The sequence below is a fragment of the Anolis carolinensis genome, unplaced genomic scaffold (genome assembly GCF_035594765.1).
Source record: "Anolis carolinensis isolate JA03-04 unplaced genomic scaffold, rAnoCar3.1.pri scaffold_10, whole genome shotgun sequence".
NCBI lineage: Eukaryota > Metazoa > Chordata > Lepidosauria > Squamata > Dactyloidae > Anolis > Anolis carolinensis.
In genome coordinates, this window is record NW_026943821.1 from 25,865,440 (window position 1) to 25,887,546 (window position 22,107).

General features: G+C 39.4%; 2 protein-coding genes across 8 annotated transcripts in view; both read right to left on the bottom strand.

Annotated features, from left to right (window-relative positions):
* Window positions 1-511: 511 nt before the first annotated feature.
* cep85 (centrosomal protein 85) lies at window positions 512-16,051 on the bottom strand. Of its 6 annotated transcripts, none has more exons than XM_008120573.2 (13): window positions 15,922-16,051; window positions 14,776-14,856; window positions 11,871-12,511; window positions 10,791-10,924; window positions 10,003-10,120; window positions 9,428-9,613; window positions 8,144-8,296; window positions 7,786-7,943; window positions 6,626-6,743; window positions 5,641-5,691; window positions 5,437-5,544; window positions 4,925-5,150; window positions 512-2,633 (listed from the first exon to the last, which is right to left on the bottom strand). In XM_008120573.2, exons 2-13 carry the CDS (start codon window positions 14,828-14,830, stop codon window positions 2,470-2,472), a joined length of 2,112 nt encoding a protein of 703 aa, XP_008118780.2. In that variant the 5' UTR covers window positions 14,831-14,856; window positions 15,922-16,051; the 3' UTR covers window positions 512-2,469. The 6 variants fall into 6 exon arrangements, with proteins under 6 accessions (XP_008118780.2, XP_008118779.2, XP_008118778.2 ...); XM_008120572.3 differs by having other exon boundaries at window positions 7,789-7,943; window positions 11,865-12,511; window positions 15,922-16,050; XM_008120571.2 differs by having other exon boundaries at window positions 11,865-12,511; window positions 15,922-16,050.
* Window positions 16,052-19,665: 3,614 nt separating this feature from the next.
* Window positions 19,666-22,107, bottom strand: part of cnksr1 (connector enhancer of kinase suppressor of Ras 1) — a 39,217-nt gene continuing 36,775 nt past the window's right edge. For both annotated transcript variants that reach the window (XM_062962241.1, XM_062962242.1), the window contains 2 exons: window positions 21,710-21,894; window positions 19,666-21,550 (listed from right to left, as the gene is read on the bottom strand). In XM_062962241.1, the coding sequence (XP_062818311.1) occupies window positions 21,332-21,550; window positions 21,710-21,894 (404 nt within the window). In that variant the 3' untranslated portion in view covers window positions 19,666-21,331. The remainder of the gene's footprint in view (window positions 21,551-21,709; window positions 21,895-22,107) is intronic.

Here is a 22,107-nt window from a genome sequence, read left to right on the forward strand (position 1 = left end):
CTGATCCTGCATGCTCTGGTGTTCTGTTCAGCAGACATGCTTCCAAATAAAAACTTTGCTAGGTCTTCCTTTCAGGGGAGGCCTTATATTTAGCAATTCAGCAAAGCCTCTACTAGGTCTTATTTTCAGAGGATGTCTTATTTTCGGGGAAACAGGGTATTGAAAACATTGACTACAAAAATGTGTTGGATAATCCAGAACGTTGGATAAGCGAGTCTTGGATAAGGGAGACTCTACAGTACTTCAATATGTAAATATTGAGATGCATTTAATTCCCTTTCCCTTTCAAAGTGGCTTTGTGCAGGCGTGGATTACTAAAGCTAATCTGCTGCCAAGGTTAAAGGACGCTTTAAGGTGTATATACTTGTAACACTTACAAGTTCATACACATATCTGGAGAGCCTACTTCTTTCTAGGAGACAGTAGCGTAACACAGGAAAAGCAAGGTAAGAAAACTTGTAACTGAGGAAGTGAATTCCTGATGATTAAATGAAACCAACAAAGACAAACGTTAAGGTTGCTCCACAGCTGACGGCACCCTTCCCTCCCAAAGAACTTTTATTTTGTAACCAACATGCAAAGTACAAACAAGCATTCTTTTGGTTTTAACAATGACAAAATATGATTTGGACATTAAAAACTTTAGCCCTGAGGTTTTCAGTGCAGACACATGCATTTCTTCCGTTGGCAAACAAGTTTGACGAGATGCCAGAAATAACTGCACTACTAATTCCTTCCAGAACAGACAGAGAAGACTCAGACTTTCCTAAAGAAGTAGGTGGAACTTTTAGAAAGGAAGAAACTGGAAAAGAGCAGAAATATCACACAAAAGCCACGTTTCTTAAAAAATCAGCATCCTTGACTATCTCCATTACTCATTGGAGTAATGACTGAAATTCAGTCTGCTGCCTATTTTCCCTATTACCAATCATGTTGTTTTTAATATTTCCATTTAAATGAATACTTTCACGGTTCATTCTGTCACAAGTCTAGCAGCCGAGAAGGAATAGCCGATGCATTTTTCCTTGCCCCAATCTCCACACTGGTGGCACAGTTGTGTGACACATACATTTTCCAAGTCTTTATGATAGCATGTTAATAGCATCCACAACCACATGTCAATAACCGCTTAGTAAAGTATATTGGCACTTATGCCACAACGATGGTTTAGAATTATCCATTGTGGAAATCAAAAGAGGTTGCCTTTGTGTCCTCACGTCTTTATCAATTAATATAGAGCAGGAATGGGCAAACTTTGGCCCTCCAGGTGTTTTGGACTTCAACTCTCTTGCTGTTAGGAATTGTGGGAGTTGAAGTCCAAAACACCTGGAGGGCCAAAGTTTGCCCATGCTTGATATAGAGGCTAAGCAAAGTCCTTCCCATGCAGGAAGGAATGGAAGGAAGGAAGGCACTTCAAGGGCCTGGACTGACCTGACCCTGGACAGTCAGGTCAGGCAATAAGCAAACAGCTTTCTCTTGGATGCAAAGGGAAGACAAAAATAAAAGCCTTCTCCATGGCTTTTTTCTTCCCTTTGCAGCCACAGACCAGCTGCTTCTTCATCGCCTGAATCGTACACTCACACACAACTAGGTCAATATCAACACCAACTCTCGAGTTAGGCAGCTTTGGATGCAATGGAAAAAACCTCCTTTCATCAAATCCAAAAGAAAACACATGCATCGATTTGTGTGTTATACCAACAGGATTCCAGCCATGGGGTTGTTGGGTGTTTTCCGGGCTGTATGGCCATGTTCCAGAATCATTCTCTCCTGACCTTTTGCCCACATCTATGGCAGGTACCTCACAACCTCTGAGGATGCCTGCCATAGATGTGGGCAAAACGTCAGGAGAGAATGCTTCCGGAACATGGCCATATTAGCCCGGAAAACACACAACAACCCTGTGATCCCGGCCATGAAAGCCTTCGACAACACATTGATTCCAGACATGTTTTTTGTTTCGTCATAATAACTAAGCCATGAATTGTTTCATCATCATAACTAAGCCATGAATGGTACTATCTTACGGAAATAAGTGAAGAATTTCACCTTGATTTGTGGCATAAGAGACCGGAGAGGGGTGTCAATTACGAGGTACCAATTTAGTGCTGTAATATCGACACACAGTTAAAAAAATGCAGCAGGTCTTTCTCAAAGTTTATTTCGAGACACGGTTAAGGCATTTCGAGGTGAAAATCTATTCAAGCGACTAATTGCTACTTGACTAAAGATATACAAAAATATCGTTCAAAAAGTGCTTCTGCATAGGAACATTTTCAACCCAGGTGGGTGCGTTGACACGAAAATACATCCTCTTTGCAAACCCTGCCTCGATTCTGTGTGAGGGACCCCAAAATAAGGAACGCAGCACCACAAGAGAAAACATGAAGGGCCTTCGGAAGATCTCACCCCGTAGAACCGCTTGCACTGATCTGGAAGTCCTAGGTTGCACGTTTTGGCTTTTTGCCTTCATTGTGTGATGCAGGTATCACCCATATCCTGGGCATATCGGTCAGAAATAGCCGTTCGCAAATCCTCAATATCTTTGTGCAACTGTTTGACATCCTCCAGCTTCTTTGCCAGCACGTCTGGCTTCAAAAAGTCTTCCTTTTCGTTTACTGAGCAGTGCACAGCTGTAAAGTCAGAGAAGGACACAGATTAGTTGCAATTGTGTGGTTGGCACCAGAGACCCCATGTACTCCAGAGAGAGAGGCAGTGCTAAAAATTAGCTTGTTTCCTTCAAAAGGAAAATCTAGTTTGTCCCAATATTTTTCAATTAATTTTTTTAACAATAAAAAGCACACATAAAGGTTACATGAATACATTAACTGGCTAGGAGTAAGAACATGATTCATTACTAGCCTTAATGTAATATAGTCTTATCATAAATGCATGTTATATTATTCTTCTATATCTCTCTGTTAACCAAATATATTACAGTATTTATATTCCGCCCTTCTTTTTCACCCCAAAGGGGACTCAGGGCGGATTACAATGAACACATATATGGAAAACATTCAATGCCAACAGACAAACAACATACAGTATACAGACTCAGAGGCATTTTTTTAAACATTTTTCCAGCTTCACGATTCCAGCCACAGGGGGAGCTGTTGCTTCACTGTCCAGTAGAGGCTGTACTTCTTCATTCCTTTCCTCGTGTTTTGCTGGCAGTTTTATGGTGTTGTAAATTAGTTGAATTAGCCTCCCGCATAAAGCGTCCCTCAATTTCCCTAATTGACAGGTGCAACTGTCTTTCGGGGCTGCATAGGTCAACAGCAAGCCGGGGCTATTAATGGTCGGAGGCTTAACCCGACCCGGGCTTCGAACTCATGACCTCTCGGTCAGTAGTGATTTATTGCAACTGGTTACTAGCCAGCTGCGCCACAGCCCGGCCCCGACATACTGCTTGGAAATCCTGACTATTAGTATTACTACTACTACTACTACTACTATTATTACTATTATATTTTCCAACTGTTGTACTGGAACAACAATGATTGTTTAGTTTAACTTTAACAGTTTTTGGCAGTTCTTTGTTAGAACATTACCAATGTCAGCTGCTTCTAATCTAGCGATTCTACTCAAAGTGTCTAATGCTTTTTTGCTTTTGCTTTTTGGTGTGTTTCTTTACCAAGTACTTTTGCATTTTTATATCGCCATTTGTTCAGATTTTTGTGTATGTGTGTGTGTGTGTGTGTGTGTATGTGTGTGTGTATATATATATATATATATATATATATATATATATATATATATATATATATATATATATGGTCACTTTAGCTTTGTTTTTGGTGTTTTTCTCTCTCTCCCTTTTTGATCCTTTTTTAATTGCAGTTTTCCTACTTTCTATACAATCAAATGTTCTCACTCTTTTGATGTTAATTTACTCTATCTTATAAGGTAAAACTTCAATAAAAATATATATTTTTTAAAAAATACATTAACAGACATACTTAGACAATGACTACCTAACAAACATACATATCTACTCTACCTATAACCCTAAATCTACATATGCATAAAATAGTTTTAAAAATTGATTTTTTGTCGGTTTCTCTATAAATTTAAACATTTTTTTCCAAAGTGTTTATCTCTGCTTGTTTTAACATTTGCAAGTGAATATCCTGACATTTTATGTTTCCAAACCTATACATAAAAGTTTTTCCAGAAAGAAAACCTGTTTTCTATCTAAATGAGATGAATACAAGACCCAATTTTCAAATGCTTCAGAAATTTGATGGTAGATACAAGAATAAATAATACAGAGAAATTTCAGAGTGAAATGTTGAGAATGGGCATCCATATTCCAGAAAAAGATTCCTCTTGGGAACTGGAAGAGAATGCCTATCAAGATTTTCTTCAGTGCTATCAACACTGTGATGTGAAAAGGTGCCTCTGCCGACATGGAAGAGATTACAGTGAGCCTGATAGGTATTAATAAATGCAACTCTGAAAAGTCTGGATTACAGGGTTCTATCAATAGAAGAAACCCTATCAGGATGGAATTTCAGGATCCAATCCAATATTTTTATTATAGTGGTGCCTTTCTCCGTAAATGCGCCAATTGTATATTTATATGTATATTTTTATGAATGTTTATTGTATTTAATTTTAATTGATTGAATGTTCTGTATTATTTTGATATATGTGTTTTTATTGTAAGCCGCCCTGAGTCCCCTATTGGGTGAGAAGGGCGGGATACAAGTACTGTAATAAAATAAATAAATAAATAAATAAATAGGTCCAAATCTTACATGAACTGCTCCAAAAAGAGCAAACATATTTGCATGAACAGCTCCAAAACAAATAAATGATCACAGCACAGAATTCCCTTGTAATTTCCACAACTAAAACCCAAAGAGACAGGCAGGATTTTATATAATAAATCCAAAACCAGTGAGCCAGTCCTTCTACTTACTGCGAATCCCCAGCAGTAGTGACAAGTTGGGATCCTTCCCTTGAGCTCTTTGAGTGATGATGCTGTAGACAGACTGCAAGTCCTGCAGGCAGCTGACCAGCTCTCTGTGCAGCTCTTGGGAAAGAGGGGCTGCCTCATCCGACAGGGGCAGGCCGGGCTCCGTCTGCCGGAGATCTTCCTCCAGAGTCAGATTCTTCTCCATCAGTTCCTGATTCTGTAAAGAGAGCTGGAGAGAAACACAGAAGGTGTATCATTAGACTAATGCCTTGATCTTCACTGCCCCCTAGTGAGGAGCTATCAGTCTTATTTTGCACCCAATCCTAAGGGTTGTTGTGTGTTTCCCGGGCTGTCTGGCCATATTCCGGAAGCATTCTCTCCTGACACTTCACCCACATATATGGCAGGCATCCCCAGAGGTTGTGAGGTATATTGGAAAAACCTAAGCAAGGGAGGTTTCTATATCTATGGAAGGTCCAGAGTGGAAATAGGAACTCTTGTGTGTTGGAGGCTACCTCTTTTACGGCCACACGCAACTGCTGCAGCGCATTCTCCTGCCTCTGCGCTTCAGCCTTGAGCGCTTGGCCGGTGCCTTCCTCCTGAGCCATCTGTTCCTCCAGATCCTAGAAGATGAAGAGGAGAAAAATCTTCAGGTTAAGCCTGTGTGAACGATGCTGGGCGCAAGAACCATGTAACTAATCTGTCAAGAAGAAACTCACCTTGACTTGCAACGATAACTGATCAATCTTCTTCTTCTGGTTATCCACAATCTGAAAACAAACAGACCGTCAAAAACGCCCTGCATATTTATTATCCTCAGTATGTTTGTGCTCTGCCTAGGAAAAGAGAGGTCAAAGAAGAATGAGGTTTTTAGACAAATGGATCTAATTTACATATGTTTTAATTTTTATAATGTATTTTAATGATGTATTTTTATAGTTTAAATTGATTATATGTACTGTTTTTGTTTTATTATTATGTTCTTGGCATTAAATGTTGCCAACTGTTGTAAGCCGCCCTGAGTCCCCCCGGGTGAGAAGGGCGGGGTATAAATTCTGGAAATAAATAATAAATAAATAAAGAATCACAAAGGGACATCGTTGGTGTATATGCCCCTTACAGGAGCCAAATATCTTCGACAATTGCAGCCCGTTATCAGACATTTAATTGGAGACTGAATGAACTTCATGATGAGGAAGATACAGTTAGAGTTATTTTTTGAAGAGAATTTGAAGGAGACTCTTAATATTAGAATGGTTTGGGGTGCAAGTCGTGCTTTTATGAGAGGGTCATTTTAAAAAACAAAACACCAAAATGAAGAGAAAGAGACAAGAAAATTTGAAACAGATCCAAGATAGAATCAAGATTAAAGAGAAGCTTTAAGAGAGCCCAATAAATAAATTGATTTATGCGAGTAAGCTGTTACAAAACCAATTTTCAATTATCACAGTTTAAGAAATTGAACAGAAACAGATATGTGAAACAGAAATATTAAAAAAAAAGAACCACAAAGCCTGCATTTCTGAAGATGACAATACAGCAGCCACATGTTTCAATGGCAGCATGGAGACTTTAGCGCTGGCTGCATCATCAACAGCAGGCCAATTTTGGAGCACGGCAGAGCTATGTATGTAAAGGCCACAGGGTAAGACCCTCAAATGGTTGCATATCAATCCCCTTTTGTCCTCCTCTTGTAATAATTACCTTTCTGAGGAGGTCTCGCTCTTTCTGCAAAGACTCCTTTTCCCGTTTCTTCCTCTCTGCCTCCTGGGCAAAGTCTTCTGCTGCCGGAGCCTTCCCACGCTGTATCTTATCTTGCAAGCTAAGACACAGGATGTCATCACTAAATAGAACAACTTATCCTTTTGTGAAGAATAAGTTAAACAGATGACTTCATTCCAAATGCGTGCATGGTTACAGTATGAAAAAAACTACAATTTTAGACCCTTTTTGTTCTGGAAGAAGAAGACTTTCTTCCTGGCTATGTGCAAAACAAAAAGAGATAATGTTCCGCCAATGTTTCCACTTCCTACCTCAATACAGGGACTGCCTCGCGCTCTTCTATATATATAAAAGGGTCATGAAATTTCGGCCTAGGACAAAACAACAAAACTACACATCCCAGAAACACTAAACCTGGCAGCACAACCCCTCATCCATGCCTCTACGTTCATACAACAAAAAGAAAAGAAAAATAAAGTCCTAATTAGAGGGAGAGGAATAATTGTTTTATCCAATTGCTGCCAGTTCGAAGGCTAAGCTCCGCCCACTTGGTCTCCTAGCAACCCACTCAGCCCAGGGGACAGGCAGAGTTAGGCCTCACTTAGGCCTCTTCCCCACTGCCTATAAAATACAGATTATCAGATTTGAACTGGATTATATGGCAGTGTAGACCCTTCCACACAGCTATATAACCCATTTATTATTATATCTGCTTTGAACTGGATTATCTTGACTCCACACTGCCATATAATCCACTTCAGTGTGCAGTCGGACACAACTGGACTTAATGTCAGGAGAAAACCTTTTCCTTTTACCTTAACTACCGCCAATTCCTCAATACTTTATTTCCCATATCACCAGACTTTGCCACAACAATGCGTGGCCGGGCACAGCTAGTTACTATTTATAGTAGAGCTCTTCCATAGGTACAATACAGCATTAGGTTTTAAAGATGCAACAAATATAATATTTTCTCAGCTCATTCCATTTCTTTTCACTTCTCTATTTTAATGTTTGTAAATTTTTCGGGTTTTAAATTGTATTGTATTCATTTTACTGTAAGCTGCTTTGAGTCACTCTTTTTGAGAGAGAAAATGGGGCAATAATAATTATTATCATCTCCTCTTGATTCCAGAAACCACTACCTGCGCACAGTGGAAAGTAGTTCCATTTCCTTGTGTTTCTGCAGTTCCAGCTGTGATTCCTTCTCTCTGCAATTGGCACGGACGTCCTCGAGTTCCTTCTCAAGAGCCGTGACAGTTTCTTGCAGAGCTGCCGTTGCCTGCTGAGATTCCTTTAACTAGAAAATTAGAGAAAAGCACAATTCAGAGACAATCAAATTCATTCTAGCGGTTCTTTTACAAAAAGCTAAACATTGGTATATCTCCCATTGCACTCCCCGCACTCTGATGGAATAAACTGGCACTCCATCCACCTTGCGCACTCTCAGATACATGCAGGGAACTCAAAACAGTACCTGGGAGATATATATTATTCTACCTGCTGCTGTTGTTTCTGATGATCCTCTAACATGGGGAGGTCAGCCACGTAGCGCTCCAGAGTCTCAATTCTCTGCTGTTTCTCACGATTTTGCTCCGATTCTTTTTGGCATTTCTTTTTGAGATGTTCAATGTGTTTGTCTCTTGCCTTCACCTGCACAGACCAACACACATTTGGACTTTCTTAACACTCATGCCTTCCACCCCCAATGTAAGCACAGGCTACTTTGCTTGTAACTGAGCAGCAAATGCTTTTTTTGCCTTCAAACATCAGCATTTCATCTGGGCCCTGAATTTCAAGTCAGAATCAAGCACTGCAGAGTTCAGCCTAATCCCACCTCAGATGTATTTGGGAAAGATGTAAGAAGACACTGTCATCTGCAAAACTGTAGTGGGGCTCTATTAAGCTCCACTCCGTCAACTATTAAATGGTCATGAGGACACACTCTCTTCCCAGAGCTGCTGCATTCTGGGAGTGGAGGGGAGAATAATAATAATAATAATAATAACAACAACAACTTTATTTTTGCATCCTGCCTCCATCTCCCTGGAGGGACTCGGAGCGGCTCACATGGGGACAAGCCCAAAAACAACATAAGGTAAAAACACAGATCCATATATTAAATAAAATAGTAATAATAATAATAAAAACTTTATTTATATACCGCCCTATCTCTCAAAAGGGACTCAGGGCGGTTTCCAACAATAATACAACAACATACAGCATATAACAGTCTAAAAAACACATTAAACAAAATAAAACCTTAACTCTAAAAATAACAATCAATAATAATACAACAGCTTCCAATTGGGGGCGAGGATCAATAATCTCCAGATCCATATATTAATAATAATACTTTATTTATATACCACCCTATCTCCCAAAAGGGACTCAGGGCGGTTTCCAACAATAATACAACAACATACAGCACATAACAGTCTAAAAAACACATTACACAAAATAAAACCTTAACACTAAAAATAACAATCAATAATAATACAACAGCTCCCAATCGGGGGTGAGGATCAATAATCTCATAAGTTAACATGGTCCATAATCAGGAATAGATGAGACTGTGCAGCATTGCAATAATATAAAAACAACATAAAACAATATCAACAGAATTTAAAACCTGGACATAATAGTGACTAAATATTCAGAGGGTAAAACTGTGCAGAACTCTGAACAGAATATTTCTTTTTGCCTCCTCCATAAAGTGAACCATGCGAGCAGTGCACGACACCAACAGTATCCCAGCCCTTGATGTTGAAACTGACAACCTACCCTCTCTTCTTGCTTCTTCAACTCCGCTGTATGCTTCTGCGTGCTCTCTTTGTGGGCCTCCTGCATCCGTTTCATGCCTGCCTCTGCAACAGCAAGTTTCTTCTCCATTTCAATCTTTTCCTTACTCAACGCCTCCGTTTTTTCAGTGAACTGAGCCCGTAAGAATGTGTTCTCCCGCTGCAATTCCTGCAAAAGTCACCTGAGAATCATAACAGTTCACAAGGCATCTGATAGATCAGGGGTATCACACTTATTTTCATCAAGGGCCACATCTGCCTTATGGTTGCCTTCAAAGGCCCATAGAATCTGTGGATACAGAGGGCCGACTATATATATATTTTACATAATGTTGGTGCTCCTTAGTTTTTGCTCAATTGAACAACCATTTCCATAACAATTTCCAGTCAATATTGTCACATAAAGAGTTAAAGAGATGGCAAAGCAACAGATGAATAGCCTGTCTCTTCCCAGTGCCCACCTTTTCCAAACCAGCTTTAGTCCTTTAGGCTTTTTTCAGATAAGTTAAGACAGTTGATGTCCTCAAACTGCACCAAATTTGAGCTGCTGGGGCTTACCTGCATTCTGAGCAGGTACATGTCTCCATAAGAAGCAGGGTGGCCAAAGAAGGCACTATGGACTTGCAGCTCGCTTTCCCGAACTTTCTGTTCCAACTGGGAAATGTGCCGCCTCTGCCTTGAAATAAGAATAATCACCAAATAAATACACAAACATTTAGAAAATCAGGGCATCACAGGTCAAAGCAGAAAGTTTGCTTCAGTTAAAGTGACTTTTCTATATGATGTTTTAAATGATGTATCTGTTTATAATCTAAAGAAAAGGAAAATCAGGGCAGAAAGATAAAAAAAAACTTTTTGAGAAATAGATATTCTTTTCTCTCAGTATAATTAACACAAGGCAATAAAGTGTACAAGATAAAATTCATAGCCAAATTAGAAGTAAAAAATGCAGCATCCTGCTTAAAAATGAGCCAACTCTCAATGTAACTACAAGAAGTTGCTCAAACACATTAAAGAACCTTTCGACCTTTCTTAAGGTATTAAAGAGGTGGAGCGAGAGCATTTTTAAAAGCATTTTCCTTGTATCAGTCCTGAAATAGCAAATACAACTATAACTACAGAGAAGATAACGGGAGCATTGTATAATTTCATTATACCATTAACAAAAAACAAACAAAACCATGTATAACTACAAGATTACCATAGATATATTTACAGGCCATTTATATCCAATGATGCTTACTTGTAATGTGTTTAGGACTGCAAGATTAATTTTTGTATTAACATATTATACCATTTTAGGATTATAAAAACCTGTAACACATTTCTCTTGTTATGCCTCTTACCTGTCAATGAGAACCTCTCTCTCCCTGAGCAAGTTCTCATTTGCACTCACAATACTGACCCACTGGGCTGGATCAAGAGTATGCAGTGGAGTGTTGTTCAGTAAGGGATGGTAGCAAGCAGCTTTATTTTGCAACTGGTGCACAAAACAGACAAAACACAAAGTTAAATTCTCAAGAAGCAATGCCCCTATCACAGAAGTTATTTTCTATGTTATTTGTACACCAATAGCATCAGAGGCTTCTCTCATATGCAGCTATTTGAGAACCACTTCCAAGAACTATGAAAAAAATAACTCTGTCTGGAACAATTTTTGATTAGTGTGTCGCAGGAAAATACATACCAGAATTGCCAGGCCTAGCTATAAGAACATTACAGCAAGATTCTTTAAAACACAAGATAAGTCCAATTTCTTTTGCTGACTTATTTATCACTATTTTCTCCAAACACAGAGCAAATAGGAACAACCAAATCGCTGTTGGTTTAGATCTGTAAGCATCCTAGAAACAAGGATTTGACCAATACAAGAATGCTCTTAGCTCGTTTCTCCTTCCTGCCCGCCTTGTCTAGTACGTCTTTATGTTCCTTTAAATTACATGATGATCTATGGCAACCTCATGAATTCTGCGGGATTGTTTTAGCCAAGGAATACTGAGAAGTGATTTGCCATTGCAAATCCTTGGAATATATAGCTTTAAACTCCTGGAAAACTTGCACCCCGTAATTTCTTTATACAAAGTCCTGTCAACTAAATACCACCTACAGAGACAGCACTAACCATCATCAACATTGTCCTAAATAAATGAACTAAGGCAGGATCTTTCACCAAACAGACTGAAAGCATAAGATGGCAAATATAACCATTTCAGTCAATCGCAAGTGCACCTTTATTTTTATTCACTCCTATACCAAAAGACAGAACACTAATTGATCTATACTACAATTTATTTTGGGAGAAAAACAGGATACTCCATTCACATACAATGGTAATAATGAAGATTTATTCTAAATGAAAAACACCGTCTAGATACCCATTCAATCATAAGTTATGCAGACTGTTTAAAAGTATATTGTACCTGCACCTGTTCCAGCCGAACATTTTCCAAGTGCTGTTTCCAGGCACTACGTGCGCAGTTCTCATGCTGATGGAGCTCACAAGAGTCTTGCTTCCACATCTGAGACTGAGCAACTGCTGGGGTGGAATACAGACTGGCAGGATAAAGCCCTGACGACACCTGCGTTTCAGAGACTCTGTTGGTCTCTGTTGTTGACTTGGCACCTTTTGGCTCTTTTTCTAAGCCAGCATTAGTATCTGGAGGGACCATTTGGAGCTGGGACCAATAACCAGTGTCTTGCCGATCTTTGGACACGGGTTGATTAAGTGCGAGTTCAGGAGACAATCTTGCAGGCTTTTGAGTGCATGGCACACTTGCTGGGTCAGAGGATTGAGCACAACCATTTCCCACTGCAGTCTGATACAGATGAGGGTTTCTGTGGAACACCCAGGAGTGACTCAGGGTGTCAGAGTCACTGTTGGAGGTCTGCCCTTGTGTTTCATCAGATGAGCTTGTCACAGAGGGTTCCAGAGTGGCCCAAGGTGTGCTTGATATACTCACAGGACCAGGAAAGGAACTCAGCCTGGAAGGCATGACATGAGCTGTTGGGATGGTCACCTGGGCTTTGATGGGTTGAAATGAAGAACTATCACCAGGAGTGCAGAATACTAGGAAAGAAAAATAGAATTGGTGGAAGTTAGAACCAGAATATTGGCCCAAAAAACTCACAGCAACCCAGAAAACCAGCTGATATTTAATTTTCCCATCGCTTTTCATTATATTCAATATCTAGGAAACATAACCAACATAGCAGAGCTACCTTTTAAAGCAAAATGAGAATTTCAGATTCCTTTAGAATGACAGCCTTCTCTTAGAATGCAAAGTATTGGTATCTAATCACTAAATATAGAGTTCAACTGACTTCATTTGACCAAAGGAGATTCTGTAACAGCAACTGAGAGTTTAGCTATATGCAGACGATTTCTCAAAGCCAGCCTTAGAAAATGCTGAAACTTACTCTGTAACATGAGTTGAGCTCTTACTTACAAGCCCAAACTGCACTGCAGCTTTTATTTGTTGCCAGAGCTGGTAGCTACCTCAAAGGAAGAGAAGACTGGAACACCTCCGGGGAAACTCAAGCAATCCTCGCCATGTTTTGAACTCTCTCTCCCTATCAAAATAAACTTCAGTTCTTGCCAACAGCTGTATGAAATAAAGGAAGAGCTGAATACTGAAAACGGTGACACAGAAGTACCAGCTCTGACTAGATGGAAGTGTGAAGCTATTCTTAGTAACTCTCGAGTTTCAAAACAGGAAAAGCAGCAGCAGCTCAACCAAGCAGAAAGGCAATATGCTGTCCTTTCCAGACATTGGTCAATCATTGGCTAAATTTCAAGTTTCTGTGCAAAGTGGTAAAACATTGGCCTTCGAGGGCTTGTTTTCTTCTTCACTGTCTGATTTCAAATACTGATATATCCAAAAATTATTATAAGGAGGGCAGCAGTCATCATTATGATTATGACCGTAATGAAACAGTATAGTGTGTTTACATAGCTGTGGACAAGCTGTAGCTAATAACAAATTTCAGAAGAACAGGTGAGCAAACCGTTCCTCAACTCAATTTACTTACGCAAGAAAGGAACACAGAAGGGCAAGAGAGGAGGGTGTTTATGTTTCAGAAGCCAGTCATATGAAGCAAGGAAAAGCGACCTCCTAGCAAAAGGTTTGATTAGTAAACAAGTGATTTGACAAGGCTGTATCTAGGGTGTAAAGATCTGGCCTAAATTTGATTTGTGGTATATCTTGTTAACACATCTTGGAGGCCTTGTAGAAAACTTATTCACACTCTGGGAAACCAGAGGCATGCATTCTGTCTCTTAAATTAGAAACATCAGGGGAAGGCTATGGAATATTATGATATGAAAACGAACCTCTCAGCCAAGCCAATTATATTGTCAGAGAGCTCTAACATAGGACTACTTCACCTATGATATTTGCCATGCAAGTGTGGAATGAAATTACACAGGTATGGGCCATACAGCATCCTGATGAGAGGAAAGACAGGAGGAAAGCAGAATAGATACAGCACTGCAGACTCAGAAGAAAGTGAATGAATCACTCACAGTATCCTATGGGATGGTGAAAGCTGGCCACTCTTGTTCATCCATCACACCTAAGGGTTTTCCTCAATTTACTCAGACTTTATATAACAAATTATCGGACTATTTGTAGAAATTCAAAACTTGGCGATCACTAATGTGGCAGATGTTTATACCTCTAGCAAGAATCTGAATACCAATAGGCTTAAGGGCTCAATTATGGCTGAGCATCAAGACCATTACCATACTATAATTCAATATAATATTAATAATAATACAATATAACTATATATATATATATATATATATATAAATAAATAACATGTAATCTGACTAATATTGCAGTATAGTGGTATATTTTGATATAGTAATATATAACTATGGACAAAGCATGAGGAAGAACGGATCTGATTTTATGTTTGAAATGTATATTTTTAATTCATAATGTATTGTAATAGTTTTAACTGTTTTATGTGCTGTTTTATATTGGTTTGTATGGGCATCTAATTGTTGCCACTGTTGTAAGCCGCCCTGAGTCCCTTCAGGTGAGAAGGGCGGGATATAAATGTGAGAAATAAATAAATAAAATAAATATAATGCTGATAGTGTGCTATGCTAATAATATAATATATTGTATGTACATATAATTTGTAAGCCGCTCTGAGTCCCTTTCGAGGCGACAAGGGCGGGATATAAATAAATAAATAAATTTACTAATTCGAAAGAGATCCTCCGTTACCGTTTAATCTGAAAAGCTGTGCACTGAAATAAAAGACGGTTTGCAACCTGGACTCTCAAGTTGAACAAATGAAAAAAATTAAAATGAAACTTACCATCAGTGCTGTTTGAGAAGAAGGTTTCTGTTAACGTGTTGTCGCTGGCAGCCATCTTGCCCAAGGACCATAAAATTCTATCTGAAATTTCAGAATGAACTGATATTTATAAGACAGTACAGTAGAGTCTCACTTATCCAAGGTTCTGGATTATTGAATGCATTTTTATAGTCTATGTTTTCAATATACAGTAGAGTCTCACTTATCCAAGCGAAATGGGCCAGAAGCTTGGATAAGTGAATATCTTGGATAATAAGGAGGGATTAAGGAAAAGCCTATTAAACATCAAATTAGGTTATGATTTTACAAATTAAGAACCAAAACATCATGTTATACAACAAATTTGACAGAAAAAGTAGTTCAATACACAGTAATGTTATGTTGTAATTACTGTATTTATGAATTTAGCACCAAAATACCACGATATATTGAAAACATTGACTTAAAAAATGGCTTGGATTATCCAGAGGCTTGGATAAGCGAGGCTTGGATAAGCAAGACTCTACTGTGTCCGCGATATTTTGGTGCTAAATTCGTAAATACAATAATTACAACATAACATTACTGCGTATTGAACTACTTTTTCTGTCAAATTTGTCATATAACATGATGTTTTGGTGCTTAATTTGTAAGATCATAACCTAATTTGATGTTTAATAGGCTTTTCCTTAATCCCTCCTTATTATCCAAGATATTCGCTTATCCAAGGTTTAGCTTGGATAAGTGAGATTCTACTGTAATTCAAAAACCACTTTTCTGACCATTTTGGAATTTTGAACAGTCTACTCTGGCAGAGACCAAGCATTCCTACATCACAAACATTACCCCTCTGGAGAGCTTTGGACTACATTTCCCAGAATCCCTGGCTGTTGTCCAAGCCAACTGGGGCTTCTGGGAGCTGAAGTCCCCAAATACTCCAGACAGCCACATTAGGGGAACGTCAACTCTGGCTCTTCTAGAATGATGCTGGACTACATTTCCCAGCATTCCTGGCTCTCCACGATACTGCCTGAAGCTTCTGGGAGTTGAAGTCCACGCCGGACTGAGGCCTAGTTCCCTCAAAGCAGCAAACTGGTATTAGCCCCAGGAGGAGAGAAAAATATAAAATTAAAGTATATTATGTTATATTATTATTATTATTATTACCTTTTAAATAGGTTCCTCAGCTTCAAAGATGGAGGGAGGGGTCAAGACGATTAAATCCCCTCAGAACAGCGCTGGGAAAGATTGCGCATGCGCGGCGACCGTTATGCAAAGCCGGAGAGAAAGCAAGCACGGTGGTTGGGCTTTTCTGCATGGTCGCCCCGCCCCTTTTCTATCCGCCCCGCCCCCTCGGCCGTTGAAAATGGGCGGCTCTTTTCCGCGGCGCAGCGACACGCCCCCTTTTCCCTCGAGAGTGGGCGGCGCTTTTCCAGCCTCCGAATGCGATTGGCTGGCGAGCGCCCAATGAACGCGCCCGTTGGCGAACAAGCTCCTCCTCCCCTCCAAACTTAGAAAAACTAAATGCAGTACAGTATTTTTATTTATTTACAGTATTTATTTATTTATTTTAATCATTTCTATCCCTATTTCTATTTCTATCTATTTATTAGCAATATTTATATCCTGCCTTTCTCACCCCGAAGGGGACTCAGGGCAGCTTACAAGTTATATTTACATACAATATATTTTATTATTAGTATAACACAATATAAGTCTTATATATTATTATATTGTACTATAACAATATATTACTAATAATATTACATATAATATAAATATGCAATTATAATAGTGTATTATTATTATATTGTATTACATCATAATATTATATGTATATACAATATATTATAATTTAATTATATTAAATTTATATTATAATGTTATAATTGACTCAGGAGACAAAATTGGGTTGCTGTGAGTTTTCTCGGCTGTCTGGCCATGTTCCAACTCTATTAGTAATATTACATGTAATATAAATATACAATTATAATAGTGTATTATTATTATATTACATCATAATATTATTATCAATATTATATGTATATACAGTATATTATAATTTAATTATATTAAATTTATATTATGATATTGTTATAATTGACTCGGGAGACAAAATTGGTTTGCTGTGAGTTTTCTAGGCTGCCTGGCCATGTTCCAACTCTATTAGTAATATTACATGTAATATAAATATACAATTATAATAGTGTATTATTATTATATTGTATTACATCATAATATTATCAATATTATATGTATATACAGTATATTATAATTTAATATGAGTATTATATATTATGATATTGTTATAATTGACTCAGGAGACATTGTGGAATACAAAATTGGGTTGCTGTGAGTTTTCTGGGCTGTTTGGCCATGTTCCATATTCCAACTCTATTATTCTATTGAGAAATCCTTGAGAGCAATCTATTAATGTGAAAGGTTTTTTTTGTTTACTTGCGCACTTATTACACTCAGAACTATGGCACAATACTATTGAAAGTGTGTATTGAACTAGTTAAAATATTATAAAATTAGACATGGCTGCATCAGAGGTGTAAACTAGGGGTGGGAGTTGCTGATCCCTTTAATTCTTCAAACTTGCTGCAAGTTGTTACAATTGTTTTATCTGATATGTTAATTGGGGTTTTTTATATTAGGATATGATGTTTTAATCCGATTATGTACTGTGGTTGGATGTATTTGTATGGTGGTATGGGAAATAAAGTATTGAGGAATTGGTGGTAGTTAAGGTAAAAGGTAAAGGTTTTCTCCTGACATTAAGTCCAGTTGTGTCCGAGTGCACACTGAAGTGGATTATATGGCAGTGTGGAGTCAAGATAATCCAGTTCAAAGCAGATAATATAGGATTATAAATGGGTTATATAGCTGTGTGGAAGGGCCTTGAGTCTATACTGCCATATAATCCAGTTCAAATCTGATAATCTATTTTATAGGCAGTGGGGAAGAAGCCTAACTCTGCCTGTCCCCTGGGCTGAGTGGGTTGCTAGGAGACCAAGTGGGCAGAGCTTAGCCTTTTAACTGGCAGCAATTGGATAAAAACAATGATTCCTCTCCCTCGAATTAGGACTTTATTTTTCTTTTCTTTTTGTTGTATGAACGTAGAGGCATGGATGAGGGGTTGTGCTGCCAAATTTAGTGTTTCTGGGATGTGCAGTTTTGTTGTTTTGTCCTAGGCCGAAATTTCATTACCCTTTTATATATATAGATATATGAGAAAAGTGGGATAGAAATAAATATAAATATAAATATTATTTTTATACAAATACTGTATAAAAATAAATATAAATATAAAACTGCACATCCCATCCTCCCCGGCCGACAGAGCTGATGGGCAGGAATTACAATCCAAGAACATCTGGAGTCACTCTTATGTAAGGCTGATTTTTCCTCTCTTTCAGCAGCTTCGAGGGAGGAGGTGAGTTTTATTTCACTTCAAATACCTTCCATATTATCACACAAAGGAATGTGCAAAATAGCTAGGAAACGGCATCTGTTCTCACAAGCTTGTGCTGGATTCAGTTCAAACATTCCTTCCCTGTTACTCATTCATGGGTGGAGGGAAAAAAGACACCAAGTTAATTACTAAGAAGTTTTTTTTGTTCATTTTCATGTTTCTTCCTTTCTGTTGACGTTGTCCACATGCTTGTGGATTTCAGTGGCTTCTCTGTGTCGTCTGACATGATCGTTGTTGGAGTGGTCAAGCATTTCTGTGTTCTCAAATAATATTCTGTGTCCAGGTTGGTTCATCAACAAACAGAGAGCCACATACATTGGGATTGAAACGAACCATAGAGAAAACTATAATATAAATTACTTTCCATATACTCATCCGCATCCCCAACAACCAGTTGCTTATTATTCCAAACCATCTCTGCCTGATCAATTATGTGTAATGATCTCATTATAATAACGATCTCGTTGTCACAGTTGAATCCAGGAAAAAGGGATGAGTGGGTGTTGGGAGCTACTGGGAGGAGTGGGTTGTGTCTACATCACAACCCAATGAAGAAAGCCAGGCCAAATGGACGTAAAAGGGCCAAAATTAGTTAGCTAAAGGGGAGGAGAAGGGGTTGAAACCAAATCTTCCTGGTAGAAGTCCAGCTCATTCTGCTACACCACGTTGTCAGTGCAAAAGGCACCTTGGCTAATATGTCTCCTCCGTCTATGTGATATAGTCGGCCCCCCCCCGTATCCACCCTAATTAGCATTGGAAAGGTTTGTCTCTTGCCTGGAGGGCATCCTTCAACAGAAAGGAGGAAACCATGAAAATGAACAAAATCTGGCTACCAGTATTAAAAAACTCAAAAATCAGAACAGTAGATGGGAAGCAACACTCTGAGGGCAGAGGAGCCCCAGGGACGGCTAATGACTCTGAACAAAGGATGCCCTCCAGGCAAGAGACAAACCTTTCCAATGCTAATTAGGCTGATTGACTGAAACATTAGCGCTGGCTTCCAACGGACAAAGGACTCTTGCCACATCCTGGACTCTCCACAGATATATATTTATCTTCCTTGCCTAGTTTATCCATGCCTCACAACCTCTGAGGATGCCTGCCATAGATGTGGGCGAAACGTCAGGAGAGAATACTTCTGGAACATGGCCACACAGCCTTTACTGTGCAAGTTTGGTGTGAGAGGAGGCTCTGTGAGAGCGAAGCTGTTTATCTGCATGAGGAAGAATCCCAGCGTGGAAGCAAAGAAGGAAGTATAAAGAACTTTGTGTTATGGAAACCTTGTTCTTGTAAATTGTGAAACCATATTATTTTACTACAAAGAAAAGCCTCCTAAGGAAGAGATAACATTGGTCTGTGTTTTTTTTTTGTCCTTTTGATCACTTTTGGCTACTGGTGCTGGGTCACGCCGCTGCTAATAATTTACTCTGCTCTACATTTATGAGGAGGGGTTTTTTTGTTAATAAGCCTTTGCTCATGTGTGATAGAAATAAATAGTACATTTGACAGATATAAGATTTTTTAGAAAAACAAAAATTCAATTTAACAATTTGTCCAAGTACAAAATATCATCACAAATAAAACATTCCTGGCTGTGGGCTGCTGACATATAAGAATTTTAGCTATGAATAACTACAATGTCTTTTTTTCTTGTCGTTGTCTCCAAATGCACCTGAGGAAGGAGTGTCAACCTGAAACATGCCAGAGAAATCTTGACCTGTTTTGTCTTGTCTACTGGTTGATCCACCAGGAGTCAATGCCACGTTCTGTTTCTTGTGAACCATTGAAATGTCTTTGAAACTCTAATGCCCAATAGGCAATGGACAAGCCGTATCTTTTCTCAGTCCTACAGTAGGATTTTTTTGCCAGTGAGACAACTCTCTTGAACGAGAGGATGGTCTGGAGACCATCAGAAGACCTCAAAGGTGGATCAGGCGGAGGAGAACATGGTAGATGTTACAACTGAAGAAGGCTTCAACAGACTGAGAAGCCACCATCATGGTGTCAACCACACATAGTTCATGTTACAACAGAAGAAGGCTTCAACAGACTGAGAAGCCACCATCATGGTGTCAACCACACATAGTTCATGTTACAACAGAAGAAGGCTGCAACAGACTGAGAAGCCACCATCATGGTGTCAACCACACATAGTTCATGTTACAACAGAAGAAGGCTGCAACAGACTGAGAAGCCACCATCATGGTGTCAACCACACATAGTTCATGTTACAACAGAAGAAGGCTGCAACAGACTGAGAAGCCACCATCATGGTGTCAACCACACATAGTTCATGTTACAACAGAAGAAGGCTGCAACAGACTGAGAAGCCACCATCATGGTGTCAACCACACATAGTTCATGTTACAACAGAAGAAGGCTGCAACAGACTGAGAAGCCACCATCATGGTGTCAACCACACATAGTTCATGTTACAACAGAAGAAGGCTGCAACAGACTGAGAAGCCACCATCATGGTGTCAACCACACATAGTTCATGTTACAACAGAAGAAGGCTGCAACAGACTGAGAAGCCACCATCATGGTGTCAACCACACATAGTTCATGCTACAACAGAAGAAGGCTGCAACAGACTGAGAAGCCACCATCATGGTGTCAACCACACATAGTTCATGTTACAACAGAAGAAGGCTGCAACAGACTGAGGAGCCACCATCATGGTGTCAACCACACATAGTTCATGTTACAACAGAAGAAGGCTGCAACAGACTGAGAAGCCACCATCATGGTGTCAACCACACCACTGGTTGGGACCCTCACTCTGTGAAGACTTTGTGTTGATCAGCTGTGCACCGACCTCCATATGTTCAAAAAACTCTAAGAACTTGGAAGGCCATCATACTCGGACAACAAGGGATCGTCTAAGCAAGGAAGGTCTGGAGATAGTGGTGCAAATCCCTCAGGTCCGACTCAGGGGAATGAGCAAGAAAGTCCTCTAGACCAGGGCTGATTTCTCATAACCAAAGTAATACATCTGTCATTGGGAGACCTCCAGTCCTGTTGAACCAATACACGTCCAAGTCCTAGATCTCCAACTGCTCCATTGTTTGGAGCCAGATATCTTCTGCCTATGAGGGTTCATGGATCTGCTGCTGCTGCTGCTGCAACCTCCTCTGGACAAATGTCCGAGGCAGGGCCTGTCCTTGCACCATCTTCTTGGCTGACCTTCTGGGCCCACCAGGCCTGGATTTCCTGGTACAGCTCCTGGTGTTGTTCTTTCCAGAGCCTGAATTTCTCAGAAGTCAAGTCCGAGTCGTCCAGGAGAATATCAAGGAGCTGGAGCTCAGCAGTTTTTGCCTGGAGGAAAGAGAGAACGTTCCATCAGTAAATCCAACGCATTGTTCCACGTCAAAAGCCAATGAAGTTCAAAACAATGCCCTGAGTAGCCTACCGGGGAGGTAGTGTTGTATCCTAAACTAACATTCCCAAGTTCTACAGACTCGCTGGTAAACCAACCTTCAGTGTGCTTTGGAGGGTCCGGATGAGATGCACCTTCTCATTGATCTCTGGGTTTTTGTTGCGCTTGACGAAGGATTTCCGGTAGTACTCGCGGGTGAAGACCTGCTGCTTCCCAATGAGGGACACTCCACCCTGCTTCAGGCACCTGATCAGCGACTCCAGCTCTTCTCCTGCGGGATCTCCTTCAAAACACAAGTTGGAAACCATCAGCCGAGTGAGATGGATTTTCGAGATAAGACGGAACAGCAATCATAAGGAACACAAATCCTATTAGTATTATTATTATTATTATTATTATTACTATTATATTTTCCAACTGTTGTACTGGAACAGCAATGATTGTTTAGTTTAGCTTTAACAATTTTTGGCAGTTCTTTGTTAGAACATTACCAATC

Bases quoted from the DNA above. Each gene is read 5' to 3' on its own strand.
- cep85 (XM_008120571.2), bottom strand. From the start codon at position 14,830: ATGGCTGCCAGCGACAACACGTTAACAGAAACCTTCTTCTCAAACAGC. The intron at 10,925-11,864 runs GTACAATATACT...TTTGTGCACCAG, and splicing joins TTCGGCTGGAACAGGTGCAG to TTGCAAAATAAAGCTGCTTG. The intron at 10,121-10,790 runs GTAAGAGGCATA...TCTTATTTCAAG, and splicing joins AGAGAGGTTCTCATTGACAG to GCAGAGGCGGCACATTTCCC.